Here is a 24726-nt window from a genome sequence, read left to right on the forward strand (position 1 = left end):
GCAACATTTCTGCATCAGTTTTATATGTACATGCATGAAAATTCACGTGCATTTTTGTGTACATTTATCCTAGTATACATTTATTTGTACATGCTTCTCCCTAATATATATAAGCCATTTCCCCAAATATATTGCATTTTCACGTTAATTTCACTAATGTGTGCATTTTTGTCCACACTTTTCTCTAATATATTCATTCTTGTAGGCTATGATTGATTGGTTGGTTGGTTGGTTGATTTGATTTATTAGTCACTTGTGAACTTGAAGGTCTTTTATTGACAAACTGCAAGGAAAAATTCTGAGAAGAATGAATTTCAAAGGATTCTTACATTTCAGTTCACATACTGTTTTGAAAAGTGCAAATTAGATGGGTTTTAAACCAAAGCAAATTTCTCTCCATCTCTCCTTCTGAGTAGATAGGGACTAGGATACCTGAAAGATACCTATAATCTTACCCCTTATATATCCAGTGGATCACTGCGCTCTGTGGGTGTGTTATGAGGAGGTTTGTTCTGCACAAAATAGAAAGTGGACCTTTAGTGTTGTGGCACCTACCATTTGGAATTCCCTCCCCTTAAATATTAGACAGGAGCCATCTCTGTTATCTTTTTGGCAGCTACTGAAGACCTTCCTTTTTCAACAAGCCTTTTAAGTAGAGACCTTATCCCAGTATGCATCTGTGTTGGAATTGCTTTTTAAAACCTTTTTTAAAAGATGTTTTTAAAGATCTTTTGTTTTAATGTTTTTAAAGATCTTTTGTTTTAATGTTTTTAAAGATCTTTTGTTTTAATGTTTTTAAAGATCTTTTGTTTTAATATATTTTAAAGTCTGTTTTTAAGATGTTTTAGAGTGTTTTTAATGTTTTTGTTTGCTGCCCTGGGCTCCTACTGGGAAGGGTGGGATATAAATTTAATAAATAAATAATAATAGATATGCATAGGACTGCACTGGTAATCTAGCCCTTATCGAGTATGTGTGTGCATTTTCCCTCTTTTGTTCTTCTCAGATGCAAATTTATGCAGATTTAATTGGTAGTTGATTAGGACTTTAATTGGTGGATTGCCCTGTGTAGTATTATAGGGTTTTATGTACAGTATTATTAGTATTATGTATAGTATTATAGTATTAAAGAACTGCTGTGCTTAAGAACATGTTAAACGTATTCCTCATAATCCCTTCTCTGGTTGACTTGATTAACCTGTTCCCTATTATATGTATACTTAACAAACCTTAAAAAAAGCTATATAAATACTTGCTATTTACCTGATCCATTTCTGTAACTGAAACAGAATGAATGTCAAAACTATAGTATACTTAGCTTAGTGGGTAATTTGGCCCCGGCTGTGTCGATTTATCTCTGGCTTCTCTGTTGATGTATTTCTTGCAGCAAAGTTGTTAACCAGTTGCAGTTTATGACCTTGACATTTACTTGTGTGTTTTTTTCCTTTTGGAATTCTGCTGCATTTTGTATAATTGGTTGTAAATAATACACATGGATGATAAGTCACCAGAATGGACAAGAGGCCATTTTCTGTTCCTCAGATTGTACATATTAGCTGAGAAATCCTTAAAACATTTTTTTAGGAAGACAGATGACATGTAAACAAGTTAGGGCAAATGAAAACTATGTCTGTAGTTGGCAAAATAGGGCCATATTTGTAATGGTATTGGATTCTAAATTTCAGAAAGAAGATGATGACATGTTGTTAACATAAAAAAAGACAGAGCAGAAGACAGTATCAGCCCAGTGGAAATAATATACACAGAAGATAGTATTTTAATTAAGAGCATGAAAGGCTGACTTTTTATGATTCAAATGCCTGTTTCATCCATTCTCCTCTCTGACTTGTCTTAATAATATGTCAAGAACAAAAAATATGGGAATCTTTTTAATAATTCAATTAGTCCAGCAATAAGAGGGAAACCATTTCTTTTTCCTTAAAAGGAATTCACCTTGTGATGAGAAAGAGAGAGTCTTCAATTCTGTCAATTCTGCCTTTGTTATGCCCTTATGTATCTGTAACAGATGAGGTGTCACCATTGGGATAATGTATCATTCTAACTAATGTTTTGTTACAGTTAGTGATTTCTTAAGATTTAAAGAGAGTGTTAACTTTTCTTTCCTTCCAACATGTCAGGAGCCATTGCATAGGTGTGGCTTTTTTCATCCAGCACAGTTCTGGGGGCTTCATGGCTTGATGCTCTATGGTCAAGTTGATGGTCATAGCTGAGTTTGCAATTCAGAGGCAGTTCAAAGTCCTGTGAGGATCAGACAACTGAGGACACAAGCAAGGACTGAGGGTGGATTGGGATGTTGGAGAATTCTGATGAATGTGGGAAATGAAGCAGAAATTGCTGCAGTTTGCATGTTCATCTTTGGTTAGGAACGGAAATCAGTCAAGCAAATGCAATCGGTATTTGTTCACACTGTCCTTTCTGTTGCTTTTAAGTCCACAAACAATACATAATTAATTATGAGGATATATGCAATTATTTTTAGTTTGAAATTACCCTGTCTAGGGATCTGTCTAATTCAGCCTTGCCTTTTCACTAAAATGAATACAAGTTAAACATGTTACATGAATAGTTATGTAACTTACATTAAATAGCAGACAGCAAGATGAATAATGTAATTTTGGGGAAAACTCAAACTGCAGTGAAACAGAGACAGTGCTGATTGTGCCGACAGTAGGTCAGAACACAAATTGCTTCCTTCTTACATCCCTACAGGGGGAGGAAATTACACAGACCATTGGGCTCCTACTGGGAGGAAGGGTGGGATATAATAATAATAATAATAATAATAAATTGTAAAGTAAAAATTTTTATATGAAGATCTATAACTTCATACATTCAAGGCTGCAATCCTATGCATAATTACCAAAGAATAACTCCCACTGAATTTAGTTGAACTTATTTCAGAGTAAATATTCAAAAGAATGCACTGTAACTTAGCTATGCTAAGTTATGCTTAGTTATGGGTAACTTAGCCCATTGAAATTGTTAGCAATTTGATGATGCCACAAAAGGCAAAGACCCATGACAAGAACAAAGCGGTAAAGTTTCATGATAAGGAGCCATTTGAAGAAGTCAAAAGATCTAACTATACTTAATATTGTGTTTGTGGGGAGAAGATGTCATTGCCCCCCAAAATCAGGGTTCTGCTCCTACCAGGGTTCAGCATCTGATCTACAACATCATTTACTGCAGTGGTATCTGATTGAAATCAATGGAACAACCCAGGTATTATTAAATTGGGTTTATACAAAATGCTTAATTACATTTTTAAAAGCTGAATTATATGTGCAACTTGCTTCACATATATTGAATACATACACCACAAACCCAGTCTTTGGATCATTCAAGTGAGAACAGCTAGGGTCAAGTCTGGGACATATGCGTTTCATTTGAAAATTGCCATGTCTAGTGGTCTGTGTAATTCTTGCCCACAAGATAGCATTTCCATATCTATTCTATTTACTAATTTTTTGATGGAACATTTTTTATTGCAGTTGCCAAAGATGGAATGCACTGGAGTTGAAAATAGTGCTACTGGGCTGCAAATAACATCTCAAATGAGAAGAAGCCACAACGATAAAAATATATCACCTTGGTCCATGGATGCCTTTATAATGCACTATGGGGGTACACAGCATTGTCTATAAATGGCCAATTCACAAAACTATGTTACTTTTTCCATAGGTAGCCCTCCTGCAACAGGGACAGGGACACTGCAGATTACTTTGGAGGATGTTAATGACAACGCCCCCTCTCTGTATCAAGTGGCGTCAGCTGTATGTGAAGATGCAAAAGATGTGAAGGTCATTTTTGGAGCCTTAGATAAGGATGTTTACCCTAATGCAGAGCCATTCAAATTTGAGTTGAGCAAGCAATCTGGACAAGATAAAGTATGGAAAATCACCAGAATCAACAGTAAGTCTATTAGAAATAGTTAACACATCCCCTTTCCATTTTCATTCTCTTAGGAAACAATCAAAACTCTAAATCAATTGAGATGAATGGAGATTGGAATAGGTGGATCTCTGGGTGAGCATGGGTTTAGCAGAAGTCCTCCATCCCAGCACAGTCAGGGGTCAGGGTGAGTCCTATAAAAGGGGCTTTCTGGGGGTGTCGGGTGGGATGGGACAGGGGGAGACTTACTCCTATTCCAAAGTCCATGCAGCTTGGTCAGGGTGGTGAAAGTCATACTTTATTTTAAAGGCTTGTTTTCGTTCTTCCAAGCATAAGTCAGCTCAGCCAGCAGTAGCCCCGTTCCTAAATGGAGCTTGGAATAGGGGCAGGTTACACTGGCATAATTTACCCCAGTGTAAATTACATTGGCTTCCGATGGTTTGGATTGCTCTTCTCAGTCCTGTCCCCTCCCCACACCTGAGTCTTCTTTCAAGAGGAAAGTGATGGAGGCAAATGTGCCCCTGCATTGGCAAGAATGCTGTTTTCCATGAGCGAAAGGCAGAATAGCAGATGTGATCATGTTCTCCACATGGAGCAGATTTGTGTGGATTGTTGTGGATAAGGAACAAGCTGTCCTGCACAAGTAGAACATATATTGCCTGCTGAAGAGGACTGTCAGATTTGGGCAAGCAGTAGAGAGGGGGAAGAAATGGGCTTAAGTTGGCATTTTAATGCACATATTTTCTGGATTTTCCCAAATATGTAAACCGAAATGCAGCCATTCTTTGGGATCCACCACTTCTCTGAATTTTGTGTTGCAGTTCTACAACCAAAAAAGGTGTGTGTATGAATATATATGGCAAAATGTGCATTAAAGTGCTGATGAAATGTTGTGAGGACTTTTTTTTAAAAAAATGCAAACTGATGCAGAAATATGGAGAACTAAACTTAAGATATGAAAAATAAAAAATGAAGAGAAACTGAAACTGGCAGATGAATCCCTCTCTACCTCAAAGAGGTCTTTGTCTAGTCAGAAAATAATAGTAGTACTACACTTCCACAAAGCAAACTTTCTTTCAAAGCATTCCCTTTCTGGTTTTCCTTTGTTTCCTTCTGGGGTTCCTTTTTTCCTTATGAACCTTTGCCTCTAAAGCTTGGTTGCAAATGTGCAGGTTTCCCGCTCATTCAATTGCCCAGCTTTGTGTGAAAAGCAACACAGTATCGTGGGCTCATAAAGTGGGCTAATGTGTTGATGGACCATCTGAAGACAGTCCAACTAAATCTGGGTCATGGGAAACAGCCATGCAATAAGACTTTCCTGAGGCTGTTCTTGAAAGCATTGCCTGAGACCATAATACTCAAATCCCAGCCAAAGTCTCCGTGATAGGCTCCAAGATTGACTCAGACTCATGAAGCTGTCCAAAAAATTCAGTGACTCCAAGAAGTCAAGAGGCTGACAGATTTCTGCCGAAGGACGCCTGTAGAGAATGCCATTTATCTAAATGGTACCCTTAACATTTTTGTCTGGCCTCTGCAGCGCATTGAATCCTTTTCTATTGAAGGGAGTGGGAATATTGCCGTTTCTTCACTGGGAAACAAGGGTCCAGGGAGAATGAGCCAGCTCAGTGCATTGTGGCCATTCCAGACAATGGGATAACTAGCACACCTGCTGGATTCTATTTGCACAACATTACAGGTGTGGGCAAGTGTTTCCTGGCATATTTTTTTTTCTCCTGCTGGATCTTTTCCTCGGTACAGGCTTTTCTGCCTCTTCTGTTATGACTACAGATATAGACATTCTGGCCTTGACAGAACTTTAGAAATAGAACAGCCTTTCGTATGCTGATTTTTAAAGCAATTTGAGAGAGAGAGAGAGAGAGAGAGAGAGAGAGAATTCCTATATGGAATTGTATCTATTTATTTACTACATTTATAATCTGCCTATTTTTTTAATTCTAAGTGGAATACAATATGAAAACAATAGAACAATATCATAAAAACAGAAATACATTTTTTTTTTAAAAAAGCAGTAAACAGTATTATAAAAACAGGTCAGCACAGAAGTTCTGTAATTGTATAAGTCAGGGAGAGTCTAGGCAAAAAGAGGTGTCTTTATAAGACTTCTGAAGCAGTTAGTGTAAATGGATTTAAAAAGCAGTACACATATTCGTGGGGGATAGGTCCTATTCATCAGATGCAGTCCACATCTTTCCGAGGTTTTGGAATGCTGAAGGCTAAAAATCTGATTTCAGTCAATGACAGCTTCATGGTTTATTTGTATGCCACCTTTTCAGAGGAATCTCTTCTCAAGGCAGCTCACATGAAAAAAGTTACATACTTTTCTGTGCAGTGTCATATGCACCGATGGTGGTATATAAACAAACATAATAATAAAATAATCATTCACTGTTACAAAACAACATTCAGATGGGCAAACAATAAGTTAAATAAAACAATTGAAACAATGCTCATAATTAATAATGGTTCAATAATAATACAAAGACATAATCCCAATAATAGCAAAAATACACGATCAGCAGAGTTAAATTTTGGCCTAAACAAAAGCCCCTAAACAACACCCCACAGTCAAGAGAGGTCCCAGGCTATGGTCTGAAGGCACATGAGGCCACCACCTTGCTGAAGCTCAGCAGGCGTAGGTTTGGTCAGTGCCTGGATGGGAGACCACCTAGGAACCATATGTAGGCCACCCTGGGTTCCATGGTGAAAGAAAGGCAGGGTGTAAATATAATAAATAAAATAAAATAAATAAGATGGTCTCTGGCATCTCCAGGTAGCAGTGGCTTTTTTAGATGCAGTCAGTCAGCCAGGGGCTTATCCTCCCAGACGGGTGGAAATAGGCCAGCAAGCAGAGAGAGGGTCTTGCAGCACTCACAGTCAAAGTGGTCTCAGTGATGATGATGATGATGTTGATGAGACCTTTACATGTTCAAATGCTTCACATGCATCATCTAGTTGCAAGCCTTACAACAAACCTATGGGATAGGTGAATATTACTATCCTTATATTGCAGATGTGGAGACTGAGGGTGAAACAGAGAATGGGTGGCTGAAGGGAGCTCATGGCAAAGGCAGATTTCGAATTGGGGACCTCTCAATTTTTAGCTCAGTCTCCTAGCTGCTACAGTACACTATGTTTTTGTATTTGATTTATATGGTTGCCATGTGGTACACACTACATTTGCAGAGGAAGGCCAGGACCTCTTCTCGATCGTCCCGGAGTGCAGACACAGAATAATGGGCTCAAGTTGCAGGAAGCCAGATTTTGACTGAACACCAGGAAAAACTAAATGCTAAAGTGGTACGACAATAGAACCAATAACCTAGGGAGGTGATGGGCTCTCCAACACTGCAGGCATTCAGGAAGCAGCTGGACAGCCACCTGGGGGATATGTTTTACTTTGGATTCCTGCACTGAGCAGCAGGTTGCACTCGATGGCATTATAGGCTTGTTCCAACTCTACAATGCTATCATTCTATGAAATGGTTCCATTTTTAAAATAAATAAATAAATCTATCCTAATTGTTACTTCCTCCTTCCTTGCAGGCACCCACGCCCAGGTCACTCTGCCACAAAACTTGAAGAAGGCCAATTACAACATCCCCATCTTGGTGGCTGACGCAGGGAAACCTCCTCTAATTAACAATACAGAACTGAAAATCCAAGTGTGCTCCTGCACAAAATACAAAATGGACTGCAGCGCATCTTCCGCCCTTCACATCAGCATGGTCCTAATCTTCATTTCACTCTTCAGTTTATATGGTAAGTTTTCCCCAAAACATCTAACAATAGGTTTGAGTTCTCACTTAGCCCAGTTCTCTTGATTACATGTTCAAGCCTCTGACAGAGGTGGAGAAATGGGAAGGAGGGAAGAAGATCATTCAGAATGTGATCTCTGATCAGAGCTGGCTCCAGCTTTGAGGTTGGGGGGGGGGCTTGCAAAATGGCCTCATTCATCAGTATCCCAGCCACAGGCTTATCTGACTGCTCCCCAAAAAGTAGTGATAGTCACCAACTTGGATGGCTTTAAAGGAGGATTAGAAAAAAATCATGGAAGATAGGCTATTGGTGGCTGTTCGCTGTGGTGGATATGTCCTCTTTCCATTGCTGGGGATTTCAAGCGGGCTCTTGAGCTCAGGTCCTGCTTATGAGCTTCCTGTTGGGGCATTTGGTTGGCCACTGTGAGGATGCTGGACTAGATGGGCTTTTGGCCTGGACTTGTCTTACGTGCTTATGACTGCAATAACAGGCAGCTATGGGCTGCCATATAATATTTCCCACAATGCCCCAGAACCCCTGCCATAGTGTCACTTTCAGTCCATTTGGGAAATTAAAAAGGCAGCTTGGAGTTGCCTGATGCTGAGCAGAGTCAGGACTGTTGCCAGAGGGCTGGGGCCCCAGCAGTTGCCTGAGGGTGCTGGGTGTTGCTGCCAGGCCTGCCTCTGATGGATGGCAGCTTTCAGTCTTGGAGATACCAACTTCACTGTAGGTGGAACAAGAGCAAAATGAAGGCTCCAATCATTATGCTAATTCAGAGAGGACATAAGACAGTGTGTCAACAGCAAAACAACCATTTCAGATGATAACGTTTGTATAGCAGATGCAGGGAGCCTGTGGCCCTCTGGATATTGTTGGACTCCACCTCCCATCAGCCTCAGCCATCATGCCATTGGTCAGGGATGATGGGAGTTGGAATCCAACAGCAACCAGAGGGCATGACTTAGGAAACCTCATCCCTGACTTAGGAGAATCATCAGGATCAGATATATTATGCTTATTTTATGTATCTGTTTACTGTATTTGTAACTTGCCTTTCATCAGGGAGGATCCCAAGCCAGTTTACATTATTCATATTAAAGCAGCGATACAACCAGTCATAAAACCACATGAATCAATACAACCAGAAAGGCCGAACAACTCTGTGTCTGCAGCAAGGGATTATTACGATTTCAGATTGTCTCACCCCTAACTTAATCTCTCTGGAAGGCCTAGCTGAAATAGATCTTAAGGCAGCACTGAAAACTGCTCTATTGCCAAGGGCAGGGAGTTCCATAAGTGAGGAGATGCTGTCCTGCATCACCACTGAATGGACTAAGCCCATTGCTGTGATAACAAGAAGGCCCTCCTCTGCATATCTTAGAGACTAGGCAGGCTGATGTAGGGAGAGGCAGTCCTTCAAGTATTTGGGTTCCAAGTAATTTAGGGGTTTATCGGTTATCATCAACATCTTGCCATTATAAATGATAAGTAAACAGGGGAAAAACCCAGTGCCAAATTCCCACCCCTTAGTGGGGCACAGGAAATGTGGCTTACAGAAGATCTACTCCTTGGTGCCACCCTCGTGGGGGACCCAACTCCTTTTGATTGAGGCATAGCCCATGGTCAGTATGAGGCGGGGGCCCAGATGATTGGAAAGCAGATCTTGAGACAGTGATTTATGCTAACTGTTCATTCAGCAAAAGGATTGGGAGGATTCTCCAAAGATTAACCTGTTTGAGTTAATATCATTAGTAATCTTATTGCTGGGGCAAGTCATAGCCAGGTTTCCACTGGGAAGCTGCTGGCCACATTAGTCCCATGCTATAGCTGTATTCAAACATTCCCCCAGACACATGATGGTTAAACCCTGGGATGGGGGCAGTGCATAAAAGCCCCACCACAAGTCCCTGTGTGCATCAGCCTTGTCCTCTTATCCCCTGACGTTGTGGGTTCTGTTTGCTTGAATGTGAGTAAAACTCTCTTCACAGTTGGCTAGTTTGCTTCATCAGGGTCCCTGATCATGTGAAGATTTCCACTCGCATTCAAGCAAACATAAGTAAAAGAAAAACCCTGCAGACCTTCACCATTCAACAAATGAAAGTCGGGACTGACATGCACGAGGGCAGATGTGTACAGGAAACATGGGGGGGTGCATGTATGCTTCCAACCCTATCATAAGAATATAACATAAGAACATAAGAAGTGCCTGCTGGATCAGACCAGTGATCCATCTAGTCCAGCAGGCTGTTCTCACAGTGGACAACCAGATGTCTACGGGAAGCCCACAAGCAGAACCTGAGCACAAGAGCACTCTCTTCTCCTGTGGTTTCCAGCAACTGGTAGGCAGAAGCATACCACCATACTTGCCTTAACCACTGCGTGCAGATGAACACTTGTATACAGATTATGTTGGTTCTGGGCACACTGGTCAACTTGAAACAATAATAGCCAGAGATGATTCTGCAGTTTTTCCACAGGTATCCACTCAGGGTTGTCTTTAACTAAGTTCTACTCACAGTTGACTCCTTAAAATTAATGGGCCTAAGTTAGTAATTGAATACAACCCTTAGCCTCCACAGAACGTGAAACACAATCAGGGCAAAGAACCAGCAAAGCAACTTAGTGCTGGATTGACAGAAGTTGCCAGTTTCACATCTGGAGTCCCCCCCCCAATTCCACACACTGAGATCCTTGTTTATAATTGCCATTAACTCCAGCACAATCTCTTCCACAGTACAGATATTTATCAAGCAAAGATTATGATGCCATAAAAAAAAAACCGAGACCCTTAATGTATATTGAACAGATGAAATATCCCCATCGCTCGTGGCAAAACGATGGGCTTAATTTCTGCACGCACATGCACACACACACAAACTTACTTGTCTGGCTTCGCTCTTGGTGCTCATGCTTTACGAAGCACTTCTGCCTGGGAGGTAAATCCCTCCGTCAAGTGAGGATTTTGCTTCCTGTGCCAGATTTGTGTGCTTGTGTGCGTACATTTGACAATCTGGAGCCGAGGATAGATAACGCAATGAATGAGCCATTCAACACAACTATGAGCCCTCCATGAATCTCTTGCCAGAACAAAACATCTTGGTATTATCATTTAAATGAGGCAATTATTATCTAAGTTTGGAATATGTGCCTGTTCAGGAAGTCACTGAAATTATATGTGGTGGTGGTGGTGGGGGTGTTTCCAAGTGTTTGTGTGTGTGTTTGAATGAGTTTAACAGCTCTGAAAAACTGCAATAGGGGAATATGCAGCTACGCCTGTAGCAAAGGTGGGATGAATTGCAACTACATCAACTGTGTAAAGGGACGAGGTAATCTAGCATCCAGGAACAGAATGTGCTCTGGAATTCCTAGGTAGATAATCCTGCCCTCCATGGAGGGGGAGGAGGCCCCTAGGAGTGACCTGGAAGCATCAAGTTGTAAGAGAAGATGAGCAGAAAAAGTGCTGATCAGTGCAGGAGTGTGGTGGAGTCTTGGTTGGGGCCACAGTGATTTACAGACAGGTTTGGGGGGATAGGTGGTAGGTTTGGTTTGTTCAATGTATGTATCACTTCCCACTTTAATCCCAAAGTGGTTTGCAACCAAGTTTTGTTCTTGTTTTTTAAACATAAGTAAATTGCATAAACATGATTAGGGCCAGATTTTAACCATATCACATCACCGGTGCTTCCCAGATTCCCAAGAAAATGAGAATATATTTGCCTGGCACTGAAATGACGACAAGATTGGGTTTTAGGCTCACCTTTCAAGGTGCTGTCCAAGGTGCTGAATCTATTTAGAGAAGGGAGAGGGGGCAGGAACAGGGGGCTTGGTAATGTGTGTGTGGGAGAGTCTTGGCTAGGTCTAAGAGGAGTTCCCTAGGAAGAGGGATTCTGTGGGGGAAGTAATGGTCTCCTAGCAACTCTTAGCAGTCTTGTCAAATTACGGTTCCCATGATTTGGAGGGGTGGGGGAAGCAATAACTATGAAGTGGTATCCTAGTGCTTTAAATATATAGTGCAGGTAGGGCCTAGGTCTGTCGCATGCAAGGTGGACTTGTGGCCTGCCTGATGTTGATGGATGCCAAATCCCATCAGACCCAGATAGCCAGTCCCAGGGCAATGGGTAATGATGATGGGAGTTGTAGTCCAAGCATATCTCTGGTCTGGGACATTGTGGAGGATGCAAATGGTAACCAAACAAAGTAGGAAAAAATCAAGAAGCCATGAATAACAGTGAGCACCATCCTTGGGAAACTGTTAGAGAATTTCTCCTACCCCCTGGAGAAATTTGATGAGATTTGCACATAGTTCTACCATGCATTTCCTATCCATTCTAGATATGAGAATAGCTATGCTGTTTTTGAAACAAGCTGTATGTACAATGAATTGCTTAGTCCTTTTGAAGTCAGGCTAAATATCCTTCTAGTGAACTATCTCTTCCCAAGTTGGCTTTGAGGCTAGCCGGATTTGCAAGCTCTAAAGTTTGACTTCAGCAGTGGCAAGTAAAACACTCCATTACCCTGCCAGAAAGTGAGAAGGCAAAGACTAAACTTGATGTGAAGAGATTAAATGAGTTTTGTGGAGTCTGCATTGAAATTAATTTGTCAAACTAAGTGTGAAAGGCCTCAGGTGTGCAGTGGAATGGCACATCACACAGATGCCAGGACTGTGATTGCAAATAAGCCTCAAAGATATCCTTGTATTTAATCATCTATTAATTTCCTCCAGCCTTACCACTGAAATGGCAATCCCTGGTAACACTTGCAAGTCCTCCTCCCTCCCCTTGTCTTCCCCCATTTTAGCAATGAACCTCAAGGCCTAAGATGCTATATATTTTCATTTTCCTACAAATCCAGAAGACGTAAACCATTAAACATTTTAGTAATTAGATTATTTAAATCTATTTGAGCCAAAGCCAAAAGAATTTTTGGGAGGATTAGAAGAGCCATGCTAAATTACACTATGGTACCCTTCACCAACTTGGCACCCTCTAGATATAGGACTACAAATCCCATAATCCCACTGACCACACTGGCTAGGACAGATGGGAGTTGGAGTCCATGAACGTTTGGAGATCATCTGCGCAAGAGATTTCTAAGCAGCCATTTTTAAGCTAGCTAATCCTATCTATGTTTACTCCATTGAAATGAATGGATGCAACCAGGAGTTGTAGTTGATTTTACCCAGGGACATAATAAGACCCTGCTGGATCAGACCAATGACCCATATAGTCCAGCTTCCTGTTCTCACAGTGGCCAATCAAATGTCTATGGGAAGCCCACCAGCAGGACCTGAGTGCAAGAGCATTCTCTCCTTGTGCAGTTTCCAGCAAATGGTATTCAGAAGTATACTGCCGCCAACAGTGGAGGTAGAATATAGCCATTGTGGCTAGTATCCATTGATATCCTTATCCTCCATGATTTTGTCTAATCCTCTTTTAAACCCATCCAAATTGATGGCCATCACTGCCTCCTCTGGGAGCAAATTCCATAGTTTAACTATGTGCTGTGTGAAGAAGTGATTTCTTTTGTCTGTCCTGAATTCAGGTGGAATGAAGGCGGAATGAAGGCTGAAAACATTGAGCCTTCATTGGATGTCCATGAGTTCTAGTGCTATGAGAGGGAAATAAACATTTCTCTATACCCTGTCTACATGCCATGCATCATTTTATACACTTCTATCATGTCATCGCTTACTTGCCTTTTCTCTAAACTAAAAAGCTCCAAATGCTGCAACCTTTTCTCATACAGGAGTCACTCCGTCCCCTTGACATTCTGGTTGCCTTTTTCTGAAGATTTTCCAAATCTACAATATCTGAAGCAGTCCAGGTTCTATATATAAGTTGAATAAAACAGTAGTTTTACAGTGAATAAAACTCCAGAATGTGTTTTGGTTGCTATGCTTCTTCAGAAAACTGCTGTGATGGATGGGAGCTAAGCTTGACTCTCCCAAATTATCTCTGGGTTCACGACATTACTAAAAACAATAGTATGCAAAATAACTAATTGACAAAAAACTGAAAGCTATTATTGTTGTATTCCACTGGTATATAGAACTTGGACTGCTTATTATTCCTGTTTATATACAGGTTTTTATTGGTTGTTTAACTTCCCTGGGACATGGTTTAGGATTGTTTTGTGTTTATTCGTGCTTATTGATATACAGGCCTCTTATACTTTATTGTATACAATTATATTATGTTTGTGGTTTGAATTGTACATGTACTTTATTATCAACTCGTTATTTCAATCCTCTATTGGGCAATGACATGGTTATTTTCCATGCTTTATTGAGGGATCTCTTCCTTTGGTTTATTATTTGGAACAGATATGTAGCCCATCTATATGAGAGTCATTGAAGTCACTTGGGGCTCAGTAGCACCACCCATAACTATTGAGGAGTCTACCCTTTTGGGGATTTCTGGCTTGTTGGACTCAGTGCTCTGTTTGATGTACAGAGTGGCATCAGCACCAATATGTCTTTCCCTGTCTTTTTGATAGAGTTTATATCCAGAGATAACCATGTCCCACTGGCTTTCTCCGTTCCACCAAGTTTCTATTATGTCCACAATGTCAGTGCTGTCCTTTAAGACTAAGGACTCTAGCTTGCCCTCCTTGGCTCAGAAGCTTCTAGTATTAGGATATAAACACATGTATGCAGTGTCTTTCTTCAAGTGTCGTTGGCACTTTTGTTATGGCTTGTGGTACTTTGCCCTCTCTGGATTGCTATCCTGTACCCTGCCCTCATAGTGGCTAGTTCTATGCCTGCGTCATTTAAATTTTTGTCATTTTTTCATCTTCTTCCTGGGGGGGGGAGAGAAATGTTCCAAACTGGACCCCTCCTCAGCTCCTGTCAGCTCTCCCCTCCAGGCAGATTTTTTTTTAAATTATTATTATTATTATTATTTACCTGCCTTTACCCAGAGGCCCCAGGGCGGGTTACAACAATTTTAAAACACATAATTAGAACTGTTTAAAAACAACCTAAACAACATTACAGAAAATAGGATGGTTCCTAAATCTATACATCTCAGGTGTTGAAAGCCAGTTTAAAAGCTGTTCTGCCATCTTTTTTATTTTAAGCACCAGCAGTCTGGTTCCATTCCTGTCCAAGTGGAGCCTGTCCCTTTTGTACAAGCCCAGATTGTCCCCAAATGCTCAAACCCCTCTTCCCAACATCTTCGGCTCATCCACACATGAGACTACAAAGCTGTGCTTGCCCTACATTTGGTACTGGTCGCATCTCAGAGAAAGCCATGCTAGAGGTCCCAACTTTCCTCATCCTGTCTAGCAACCTAAATTATGCTTCCAGGACCTCACTACTACATTTCCTCACTACTACATGGTGCCAGTATGCACTAGGAGCACTGACTCCTCCCCAGTACTACCTAGAATGCTATCTAGATGACAGGTAACATTCATGACCTTCCCACCAGGTAGGCAAATCACCTTGCAGTATGTACACCCATCACACACCCCACTATTTATGTTCCTAATCATCAAATCACCCACTACCAGGAGGTTCTCTCCTCCTCCCCCACCTCCCCAGAGAAGTATCCTTGGCATGAGAGTATAGTTGCTCATCCACTGAGGAATATGTTTATTGATTTATTATTTGATTTATATCCCACCCTTGCTCCCAGCAGGAGCCCAGGGTGGCAAACAGAAATGCTGAAACTACTCTAAAACATCATAAAAACAGACCCAAAATACATTAAAACAAAACGTTAAAACCATTTTTTTTAAAAACAAAAAGCTTTAAAAAACACATTGAAAGGATTATTTTCCTCTTTCACAGAGTTAGCTCACCATCCCCAAAGCCTTCATTCTCATGACAGCAGGAGAGCTATCACCCTTAGAGTGGGATGCAGCTATAAAGTTCCTGAAGGCCTCATCCAGAAATCTCTCTGTCTCTTTCATTTATCCAGGTCAGCCACTTTGGCCTGCAGGGAACAAACCTGTGTCCAGAAAGCCAGAATCTCATTGCACTGAGGACACACCCATGCCCCAACAAGCAGATAGTTGTATATGTGACAGACAGTGTAAAACACTGGAATCAATACATATAGACAGTATATATTCTGTGCATTCACATTCACATTCAAAGAGAGAGAGAGAAATACTAACAATGAATATATGTGAAAGATAAGTGTTTCCCTAAGTCATAAATACTTGATCATTTGGAAATATTACTACTATGTGGTTCAGGGTTTTTTATCAGCTGTTGCTCAGTGGTGAAAGCTGCACTTGAAAAGATTAAACCTTGATGCTTTCTGTGGTATATATTGAAGGGAGGGGAAAATGTTTAATATTCCCTGGTTTTGACAGAGCTAAATTACTGGTTTGTAATAGACTGTGTTTCTTTTCTGGGCGGCTTATTAATGTCAGACATACGACTGGCAAGTCATTTTTTGAATTGTTTTAAAACAGTCTATAGCTAAAACCAGCCAATAATTCACAGAAGACAATTTGCTTGACAAATTTTGGCTGTTGGTTCGTTGGCAGGGAGGCTGCAGAAAATCACAGTTTCAGTCCTCTCAAGTTTATCTCTTTTTTATCTAACCCAGTTTATCTCCTTGTCTGCCACGGGATTCGGGATTCACAGTGTGATATTCCAAAACTGAAGCCATGTTGTCTGATATTCAGTACTCCAAACTCAAGCTGGGTCGGCTGTTTTTTGATTAATCACAAAGGCCACTTAGTGTTTTTGTTTCTTTTACCCCCATATCCCCTGATTGGATAAGCCTTTTCTACAGAGTAGCATTTCCACACTGAACCTCCGGTAGCATTGGCACCTCTAGAAAGCTACGTGTGAGAGCCTCCACCCATTGAGCCCAAAGGGTTCTCCTGCCTTCAGAAAACACCTGTAGAGCTCTCCTCCTTCTGAGATCTTTTTGTTTAAGCAGTCTTGCTCCCCTGTGAATCCCTCTAGCACCCAGTGTGTAAGTGGCCTCTCTCTTCCTCCCATTAAACCTTTCCCTCTTTAACTCGCCACTGCGGTGGCTAATCCCAGAACTGCCATCTTTTCCTTTCTCCCAGCGTGTGTCCTAAGCTGTGGCAAAGCTTGCCTGTAGCCTAGCTCTTTACTCTTTTTCTGCCATTCCTTCCTTGTCCTTGCTCTATCCCTGCTTGGAGCCCCCTCTAAATGTGCCACTCACCATGCCTTTATCCTCCAGCTGGTTGAACATTTCTTCTTCTCCATTGAGACTGCCCTGCCCAACCTCTTCTGGTATATTTGGCTCACCTCCGCAGCTGAACGATGGGCTCACAGTGCAAGCAGGGAACTTCTGTGCCAGCCACCTTTCATCATGAGCTTTGTCAGATAGTTTTGGATCCAAGCCTTCCCTTGATCCACCCCGGACATGCCTCCTTTTCATCCCTTCCAACATTAGAACTCTGCCTTTGGTAGTGCAAGGGCCACAGGAATTTCAGGGGGGGCAGGGAGGAGACCTCCAAGATTAGATATCCCTCCCTGAAGCTTCCTCCAATGAAAGACCAATGGAATTGGGTTTATTTTGCTTGGAGTAGAAAATAAGAACTTGTTGAAATTTCAGATTCATGAAGCTTGTCTTAAACTACAGCTGAAAACAATGTAAGCCATTTTGGCATTTAAACAGTATATAAATACAATAATAGAGGGTGGCATTCAACTCACAGTAGACCCACTAAAGTTAATGGACATGGCTAACTTGGACTGCCTTCAAGTCGATTCCGACTTATGGCGACCCTATGAATAGGGTTTTCATGGTAAGAGGTATGCAGAGAGGGTTTACCATTGCCTTCCTCTGAGGCTGAGAGGCAGTGACTGGCCCAAGGTCACCCAGTGAGCTTCATGGCTGTGTGGGGATTCAAACCCTGGTCTCCCAATGGGTTTGCTCTGAGAAGGGCCTAGTTGAATACCACCCAGCAACAACAACAACAATAATTTGTATATTAGACATAATTTAAATATGAGACAGGTGCCATCTCTGTTATCTTTTCGGCACCTACTGAAGACCTTCCTCTTTCAACAAGCCTTTTAAGTTGAGACCTTATCCCAGTCTGCTTTTGTTAGAATTGCTTTTTAATATGTTTCTAAACCTTTTTTTAAAAAAACACAATGTTTTTAACCTTTTTTTAAGATGCCTTGAAAGCTTTTTTAAAAAAATGTTTTTAAAGATGTTTTATTTTAATGTATTTTAAAGTCTGTTTTTATGGTGTTTTAAAGTGTTTTTAGTGCTTTTGTTTGCCACCCTGGGCTCCTGCTGGGAGGAAGGGTGGGATATAAATCAAATAGTAATAAATAAAATAAATAAATGTTTAAGTCTACTACTACTACTATCAACGAAGCCTTCTCAGAGTAGACTGATTGGCATGAATGGGCCTAGGTTAGGCAGGCTCATCAATTTCAAAGGGGTCTACTCTGAGTAGGACTAAGGTTGAATACAACCCAATATTTTGGTCATCAGGGAGAATCTTCTAGTTGTTGTTTTTTTATAATAATGTTTTTATTATTCAAATTTTTATAAAAACAAATACAAATACAACAAAAACAATACAACAGAAAAAAAATAAAATAAAAAGAAAAACTTGACTTCTGATTTGTTACAGATCAGCTATAAGTATATAATATATATCAAACCTGTCTCCTAGAACATACGAAATTCACTGGTCTTTATTGGAAATGAAAATAGGCAGGCATTTTTCTTTCTTTTTCTTTCCAAATATGCTGTTGTAGAATTCCTGTGGCTGGTAGGAATTTTTGACTTGGTGATCCACAAGACCTTCCCCATCACCGATTCAATGGACATACTATTTTCCTGACCCCTGCATGCCCCCATTGGGATGTGGCGTGTTTATCCATGCCATCGTTCAATTTGATCTCAGCCAGTTATTTAAGCATTTGCTCTGATTATCCACCATAAAGCCTAACACTGACATTAGTTTTTTATGAATCTATTAGATCCACAATATAATAGCTACGTGGCTATGAGGACACAAAGAGGCTGCATTTTCCCCCATAATGAAGGACCCTGAAAAGAACTTTACTCCAGCCATTGAGAGCAAATCATTTGTGGTGTTATAGCCTAAACACATTCAAGGAGAAATCACCTACCTCTGTTTTTTTGCCAATAGGGGTGGGAGAGGTAAAAAATGAGGTGGAGGGGGAAAAGAACAGAATACCCTTGAAGACAGTGTAGCTGATTGGTTGGAACCCTGAACAGGAGTCCTCCAGACTGCAACATTTTGTGGCAAGTCCCCCTTATGCATGCTTATGAGTGAAATGGGGATTTTGTATTCCACGTTTCAGTGGCATCACTACCACCAACATATGCAGCTCCTACTCATGTGAAGGAAGTTCAACGCATCAGCGCATCTTGGTGGAACAGATCCTCTGGCACAGTTTCCTAAGGAAGCTTAGAAGAAGGAGAGAGTCCTCTCTTGTTCTTTACCAGCGTCTGGGCATGACTAGGGACTACCGCGCTCTTGGATTGCTTCCATCCATTCAAGGAGATTTGTAGAGAACATCCCAGTGGGCTGTGTCCAGAGATCTGGGCTAGATGGGTGCTTGGTCTCTTTCAGCAAAGCATGATTTCTGTTCGCCTTCAAGTTTCATTGTCAAGTTGTGTAAATGTGCAGCGATGAGGCTGCTGGCAATGCTCCATCACAGACAGCCTAGGACAAGGGTGGAAAACCTTTTCCATCCAAGGGCCACGTTCCCTTCTAGGCAACCTTCAAGGGGCCACATGCCAGAGGTGTGCAGGGCCAGAGGCAAAAGTGGGCATTAATGTTACCTTTGTACATTGGGCTTGTTTCTGCACACATTCAAACATTCCTCTTGCAGGCAAGCAAGAAGAATAATCTGAGTTCAAGGATGCATTATAATCAAGCAAAAACAGTCAAACAGGATGTAAAACAAGGTTGGGAGGGGATGTCCTGGGGGGAGTCCTGAGAGCCAGATAGAGAGATCTGGACAGCCACATCCTCTCCCTGCCCTGAGGCTCTCCATCCCTGACCTTGAGGAAAGCATTATGGGATAAAAAAAACAGTCATGTGAATTTTCCCTTCCCATCCTCCTCTAGGGAGGGAATACAGGTAAACCAATCAATCTGAATGCTGGTGAGTGTCTTGTTAGCTCTTTGATTCTGATCAGCTTCCCATCTCCTCGTTCAACAGCGGTCAGGTTTCATTGAACCTTTGTGCTGAAAGTGCATGTTTTTAATCATCTGAAGATTAATCCAATAAATATCCAGAGAGAGGGTAATTGTGCTTCTCCCCCTGAAGAAATTGAGTGATCAGCCAGCAAACCTGAACATCTATCCTTATCACCCAAATGACTACGTATTACTAGAGTTGTGTGCAGATGGCGTTTTTATTCCCCATCCTATTCGTAGGCAGAGAAATGGGGTGGGGGGCAATTCACCAAATCTGGGGAGGAGAAATTCTCCAACACTTTCCAGAGGGGTAGGGTTCATCACTACCACAGCTTCTTTCCCCCACCCCAAATTTCTCTCTCTCTCTTACACACACACACACACCACCCTCTTTGTTGCTGCCCTTAGAGTGTGCTCCCAATTCTGTCCCTTTGCATTTGGGTCCCTTGATGTTATGGTGATTGAAAGGTGGGCCACCCCACCCAGCTGTCAACGTGGCCTGTGGGAGAACTCAGGAGCTGCCCTTGCTGGTTGGGTCCTGTTCCCCAGCCCTTTCCAAATCCAATTTTCATACCACACGTTTGACCGTCAGGTTGCAGCTTGCTCCCACAAGAAGTAGTGATGGCCACCATTAGAGGCCACTAGAGGGCTGTAAATTCCCCACAACCTGATAAAAGTACTATTAGTCAAAAATACCAGTGAGCTAGGTAGGGTAGTAGAACTTGCTCTGGATGAGGTTGCACTCACCTTGAAAATGCAGAGTATGTAGCATGGTGGTAGTAGTAGATACACTGCTGTCTCCTGAATCATGTGCAATGATGGCTGCCAGGAGGGTATTTTTATGACCTTCAGCTGATAACCTACACTGCGGCTATCATGTCATTGCATAGTTGACCTGTATTTGCAAATCACACAATTCCTCAGTTAGAGAAACTCGGCATCAAATTTGATTTGAGAAACAGCGCTGTGATATTAACAAACAAATACTTTATCAGCTATATCAAATCCCACAGAATTTGCCTTTGCAGGAAGCACACAAATAAGTTATTTAAAACTAACAGCTACTGTGTAGCCATCCAGCAAATGAGCAACAACCACTATGGCCTTGCTTAATCCTAGTATGTTTAGCATTAAGTGGAATGTGCCTAGATCTGTTAACAGTGGAAATTCAGGCTACAACTGTCAATTTATTTGCATGCTAATAAGCCCCACTCTGTTTGGGACTGTTATTTCCATATGGCTGGTAAAAACAGTTTTCTTACTGCATCTCTGTCTCACCCCATCTTTGTCTGTCTGTGCTTTAAGCATAAAGATCCATTGCAAGTTGGTGAGAAAGATGACCAAGCAAATACATCTGGCTATATCCACAAAGTCATTGTGCAGGCGCTTGTGCCACAGAACTGCCCCTCCCTTTCCTCCCACATGCACCTCCCTAAAATCTGTTCTCCATCCCTCCATAGAATATTTGGCGCATTGTAGGGAGTCACACAGGAGGAGGAGAGGGAAAGGAAACTGCCTAGTAAATAGTAAACAATAGTGTAGTGACAACTTCAGAACTCCAGAGTCCCTTCATGATAGTCATGCCATGCTCTGTTCCTGCCACACCCCTTCTCTCGCTTGCTCCCTCTTCATCTCCACACTCCTCAGTCCTTCCTGTGTATGCCTTCTCCCACAACAACAGATGTCCCTAGGAGACAATCAGCATGAAAGGGGAGTGTGTCATCTACTGAGAAGGGTCTTCTCAGAGGCTGACTCACCTCCTTTTACTCTAATTGGCTCCAGTCAGCAGGAAATGACAAGGAAGTGTATTAAAATATTCTTCTAAGTGGCTAACACACTGCCCTTTCATGCTGATTGGCTCATAAGGTGCTGGAGACATAGGGACCCAGCTGGGATCCTGCTCCCCCCAAAATTAAGGGTTCTAAGACTCTGACCACACCCCTGCTTCTAAATGAACATATTTTATATGAAATGGGAGTGTAGTGAGGAAGCTTCCAGAAATCCAATAATGGTTCTGTGTTCTCCTAAAAGTTGTCATTTCCCACTGCTTTGTTCCATATTTTGCCCCTCTGGTTCATGGACTGGATTTCAGAAGATATACTATGCAAGGGCTGCAATTGACCAATGTGGTATTTTGACCTTTATCCTCCAGTCTTAATCTTCATAAATGGTTGCTTCTGAACATGGATAATTTAAAGTGAATGGCTTAATCATGTTCAAGCAATTGAGTCAGCAAGACCTCCAGATTAAAGGGATATATATATATAGATATAGATATAATTTTTTAAAAAATTACCATCTGCTTGCTAACAACCACACATTATTGCCCATCATTTAGGTCTGTAACAACTCCTGACATTTAAAGCTGACATTATCGAGTTGCCATGGTGACAGCAAGCAAAGGATATACCATCTCAGTCAGAAGATCACCTTTGACTCTTATGATACTTTCACTCCTAAGTCTTGGTTGCTCCAGATGTGGCACTTTACAACTTCACTATCTTCCCAGCTGCACGATACTTTTCTGACAAAACCTCCAGCCTTGCTCTGGCTTTACCAATGGATCCCTCATTCAAGACTGATGGCTGACACAGTCGCTCGCTGAATGGTTGAAAAATTAAACACCACCAACGACACATACACCAGATCTTCTGGGAGCAGAATGACAGAATGACTCCACTTTCCCCCTTCTCTCTGTTGACTTGTTGCTATTCAACTGTTTTAAAAACAATTGTCTGTGGGTTGGTATTTGTATATGTATGAGTGTATGTATATGTATATATATTTATATAGAGAGAAAAGATATACAATAGGGTTAGCTTTTGTATGGCATTCCCCTTAGGCTTGTGGTCAATGGGGCAAAGCAGCACAGAGGTGTGGTAACAGAACAGACACCAGTAATTGCTCAACACACTGTAGAAGCTACATATAGAGGGTTATATCCAATATTAGTCATGCACAGAGTAGACCCATTGTAATCAATGGGCTTACATTCGATTGATTTCAGTGGTTCTGCTCTGAATGAAAGGGCCTAAGTTACTCAAGTCCATTGGGTTGCATCCAACTGACAGTAGACCCACTGAAATGAATGAACTTAAGTTAGTCATGCCTACTAACTTCTGTAAGTCTACTCTGAGTACCACTAGCCTTGAATGACATCCACTGATTTCAATGGGTCTACTCCAAATATGAGTAATATTGGATGTCACCAACAACTATTCAATGAAAAGGAGAGCGCATAATGTGGTGGTACCATGAGAAACCATCACCACAGTGGCATCCACTTAAAAAAAAAGTCCTGTACCATTCTACAAAATGTAATGTACTTTATGTTCATTCATCCTTGCTGTTTACATTCAAGAAATATTTTATTCTTTCAGCAGCCTGTAAGAAAGGAAAAGGCAACACTTAACAGTGTTCCCGGGAAAGAAAAGGAAAGTGTAGGTCCTGCTGATGGATCATCTATTTAGATATTTCTGATTTTTTTAAAAAAAGAATAGTATCTATTTTATTTATTTGTCATTTTTATACTTCCCCAAAGGAAGCCAACAGTGTACAATAATATATTAATCTTTTTTTAAAAAATAAAACAATAAGAACAGCAGCAGCTACTATCTCTCTAACACCAGTCATACCCCCAAAGACTTGGACAAATAGGTGGGTTTTTTATCTTTCTTTCAAAAATTGCACCTGAGCATAGCTGGAGTGGAGGACATCCTGATTTCACCCAGGAAAGAATTCTATAGGCAGAATGACAACACTGAGTGATTTCGAGAATTGAGATGATATGATCCTTCTGGGCACCAGAAGGAGAATGAAAAGCAGTGAGACAGGAGCATTAAAAATCACCGTGATCCTCAAAACACTACACTAGTGGCCAGTCAATGGAGATTGGTGGCTGTGATGTCAGTGGGACAGTGAATCTGCTCCAGGTTTTAGTGAGAACTTTGAAGGAGCTGCCCAAGGTGCTTAAACCTGCTCCCAAACATATTCAGCACCTTGGACAGCTCCTTCAAAGTTCACACTAAAATCCAAAATGGATTCACTGCTCCACTGATATCAGAGCCACTAGCTTCCACTGCTGCCAGTGAATATTTGACTGAACTCCAAGTTGTTGCATAAACCCCTGAATGACTTGAGAACCAAGTACTCTCTCTCAACATCTTTGAAAGCTAGCTCTCTCTAAAGTGACATTTGAGCACACCTGAGGGAGGGGGATGGAAGTTCTTATATAAATATATACATATATATAAAATTTGTTTTGAATATAGTATATATACATACATACACAGGTACACACACAGTTTAAACAAAAACTAACAAGAACTCTCTTTTTTTTCTTTTGGTGTGTGCAAAATAACCACACTTGTTTGCAAACTATAGGAATAAAGGGTATTCATTATGTATGAATATGAATCCTTTTTTAAAAAAAATATTATTCGGTGAGCATGTAAGGAAATGGCAAACTTCTAACTGTATCAAGATGACCATCTTGTGAATAAATTGTAAATGATCCACAAAGCTCACACCAAATTTTTTTTATAATGAAGGAAATATCAGCAAAAAAAAGTATATTGAAGTGACAGAGTGTGGCTTTTAATAGAATTTGACAGTAACTAGGGGTAAGGTAAGTGTCTTAGACTCTTTTAATAAAGTTGCTTATTTAAAGTTTGAATTGCAGAGCTTTCTTATGCAAGAGAATGTTGCAGCTGTATATTTTGGGTTGGATTTGAACAAACAAAACACATACCATGTTGTATGTTGAAGCTTTTCCTTCTATGTCTTACCTCTGTTCCTACAGTAACTTTTTTTGAATCATTAAAGAAATCCAACCATACATTTAGTTTTTCATACTCTTACACTAAGTGGCAAACGTGTCTTAGGAGGAAATGATTCTCTCTAGCTGCCT

At 41.0% G+C, this 24726-nt stretch overlaps 1 protein-coding gene across 1 annotated transcript in view; it reads left to right on the forward strand.

Annotated features, from left to right (window-relative positions):
• CDH13 (cadherin 13) overlaps window positions 1-24485 on the forward strand; it is a 793102-nt gene extending 768617 nt beyond the window's left edge. The window contains exons 12-14 of the mRNA XM_061594241.1: window positions 3703-3933; window positions 7477-7692; window positions 22156-24485. Of these exons, the coding sequence (XP_061450225.1) occupies window positions 3703-3933; window positions 7477-7692; window positions 22156-22163 (455 nt within the window). The 3' untranslated portion in view covers window positions 22164-24485. The remainder of the gene's footprint in view (window positions 1-3702; window positions 3934-7476; window positions 7693-22155) is intronic.
• The last annotated feature ends 241 nt before the right edge of the window (window positions 24486-24726 follow it).

The sequence above is a fragment of the Rhineura floridana genome, chromosome 13 (assembly GCF_030035675.1).
Source record: "Rhineura floridana isolate rRhiFlo1 chromosome 13, rRhiFlo1.hap2, whole genome shotgun sequence".
NCBI lineage: Eukaryota > Metazoa > Chordata > Lepidosauria > Squamata > Rhineuridae > Rhineura > Rhineura floridana.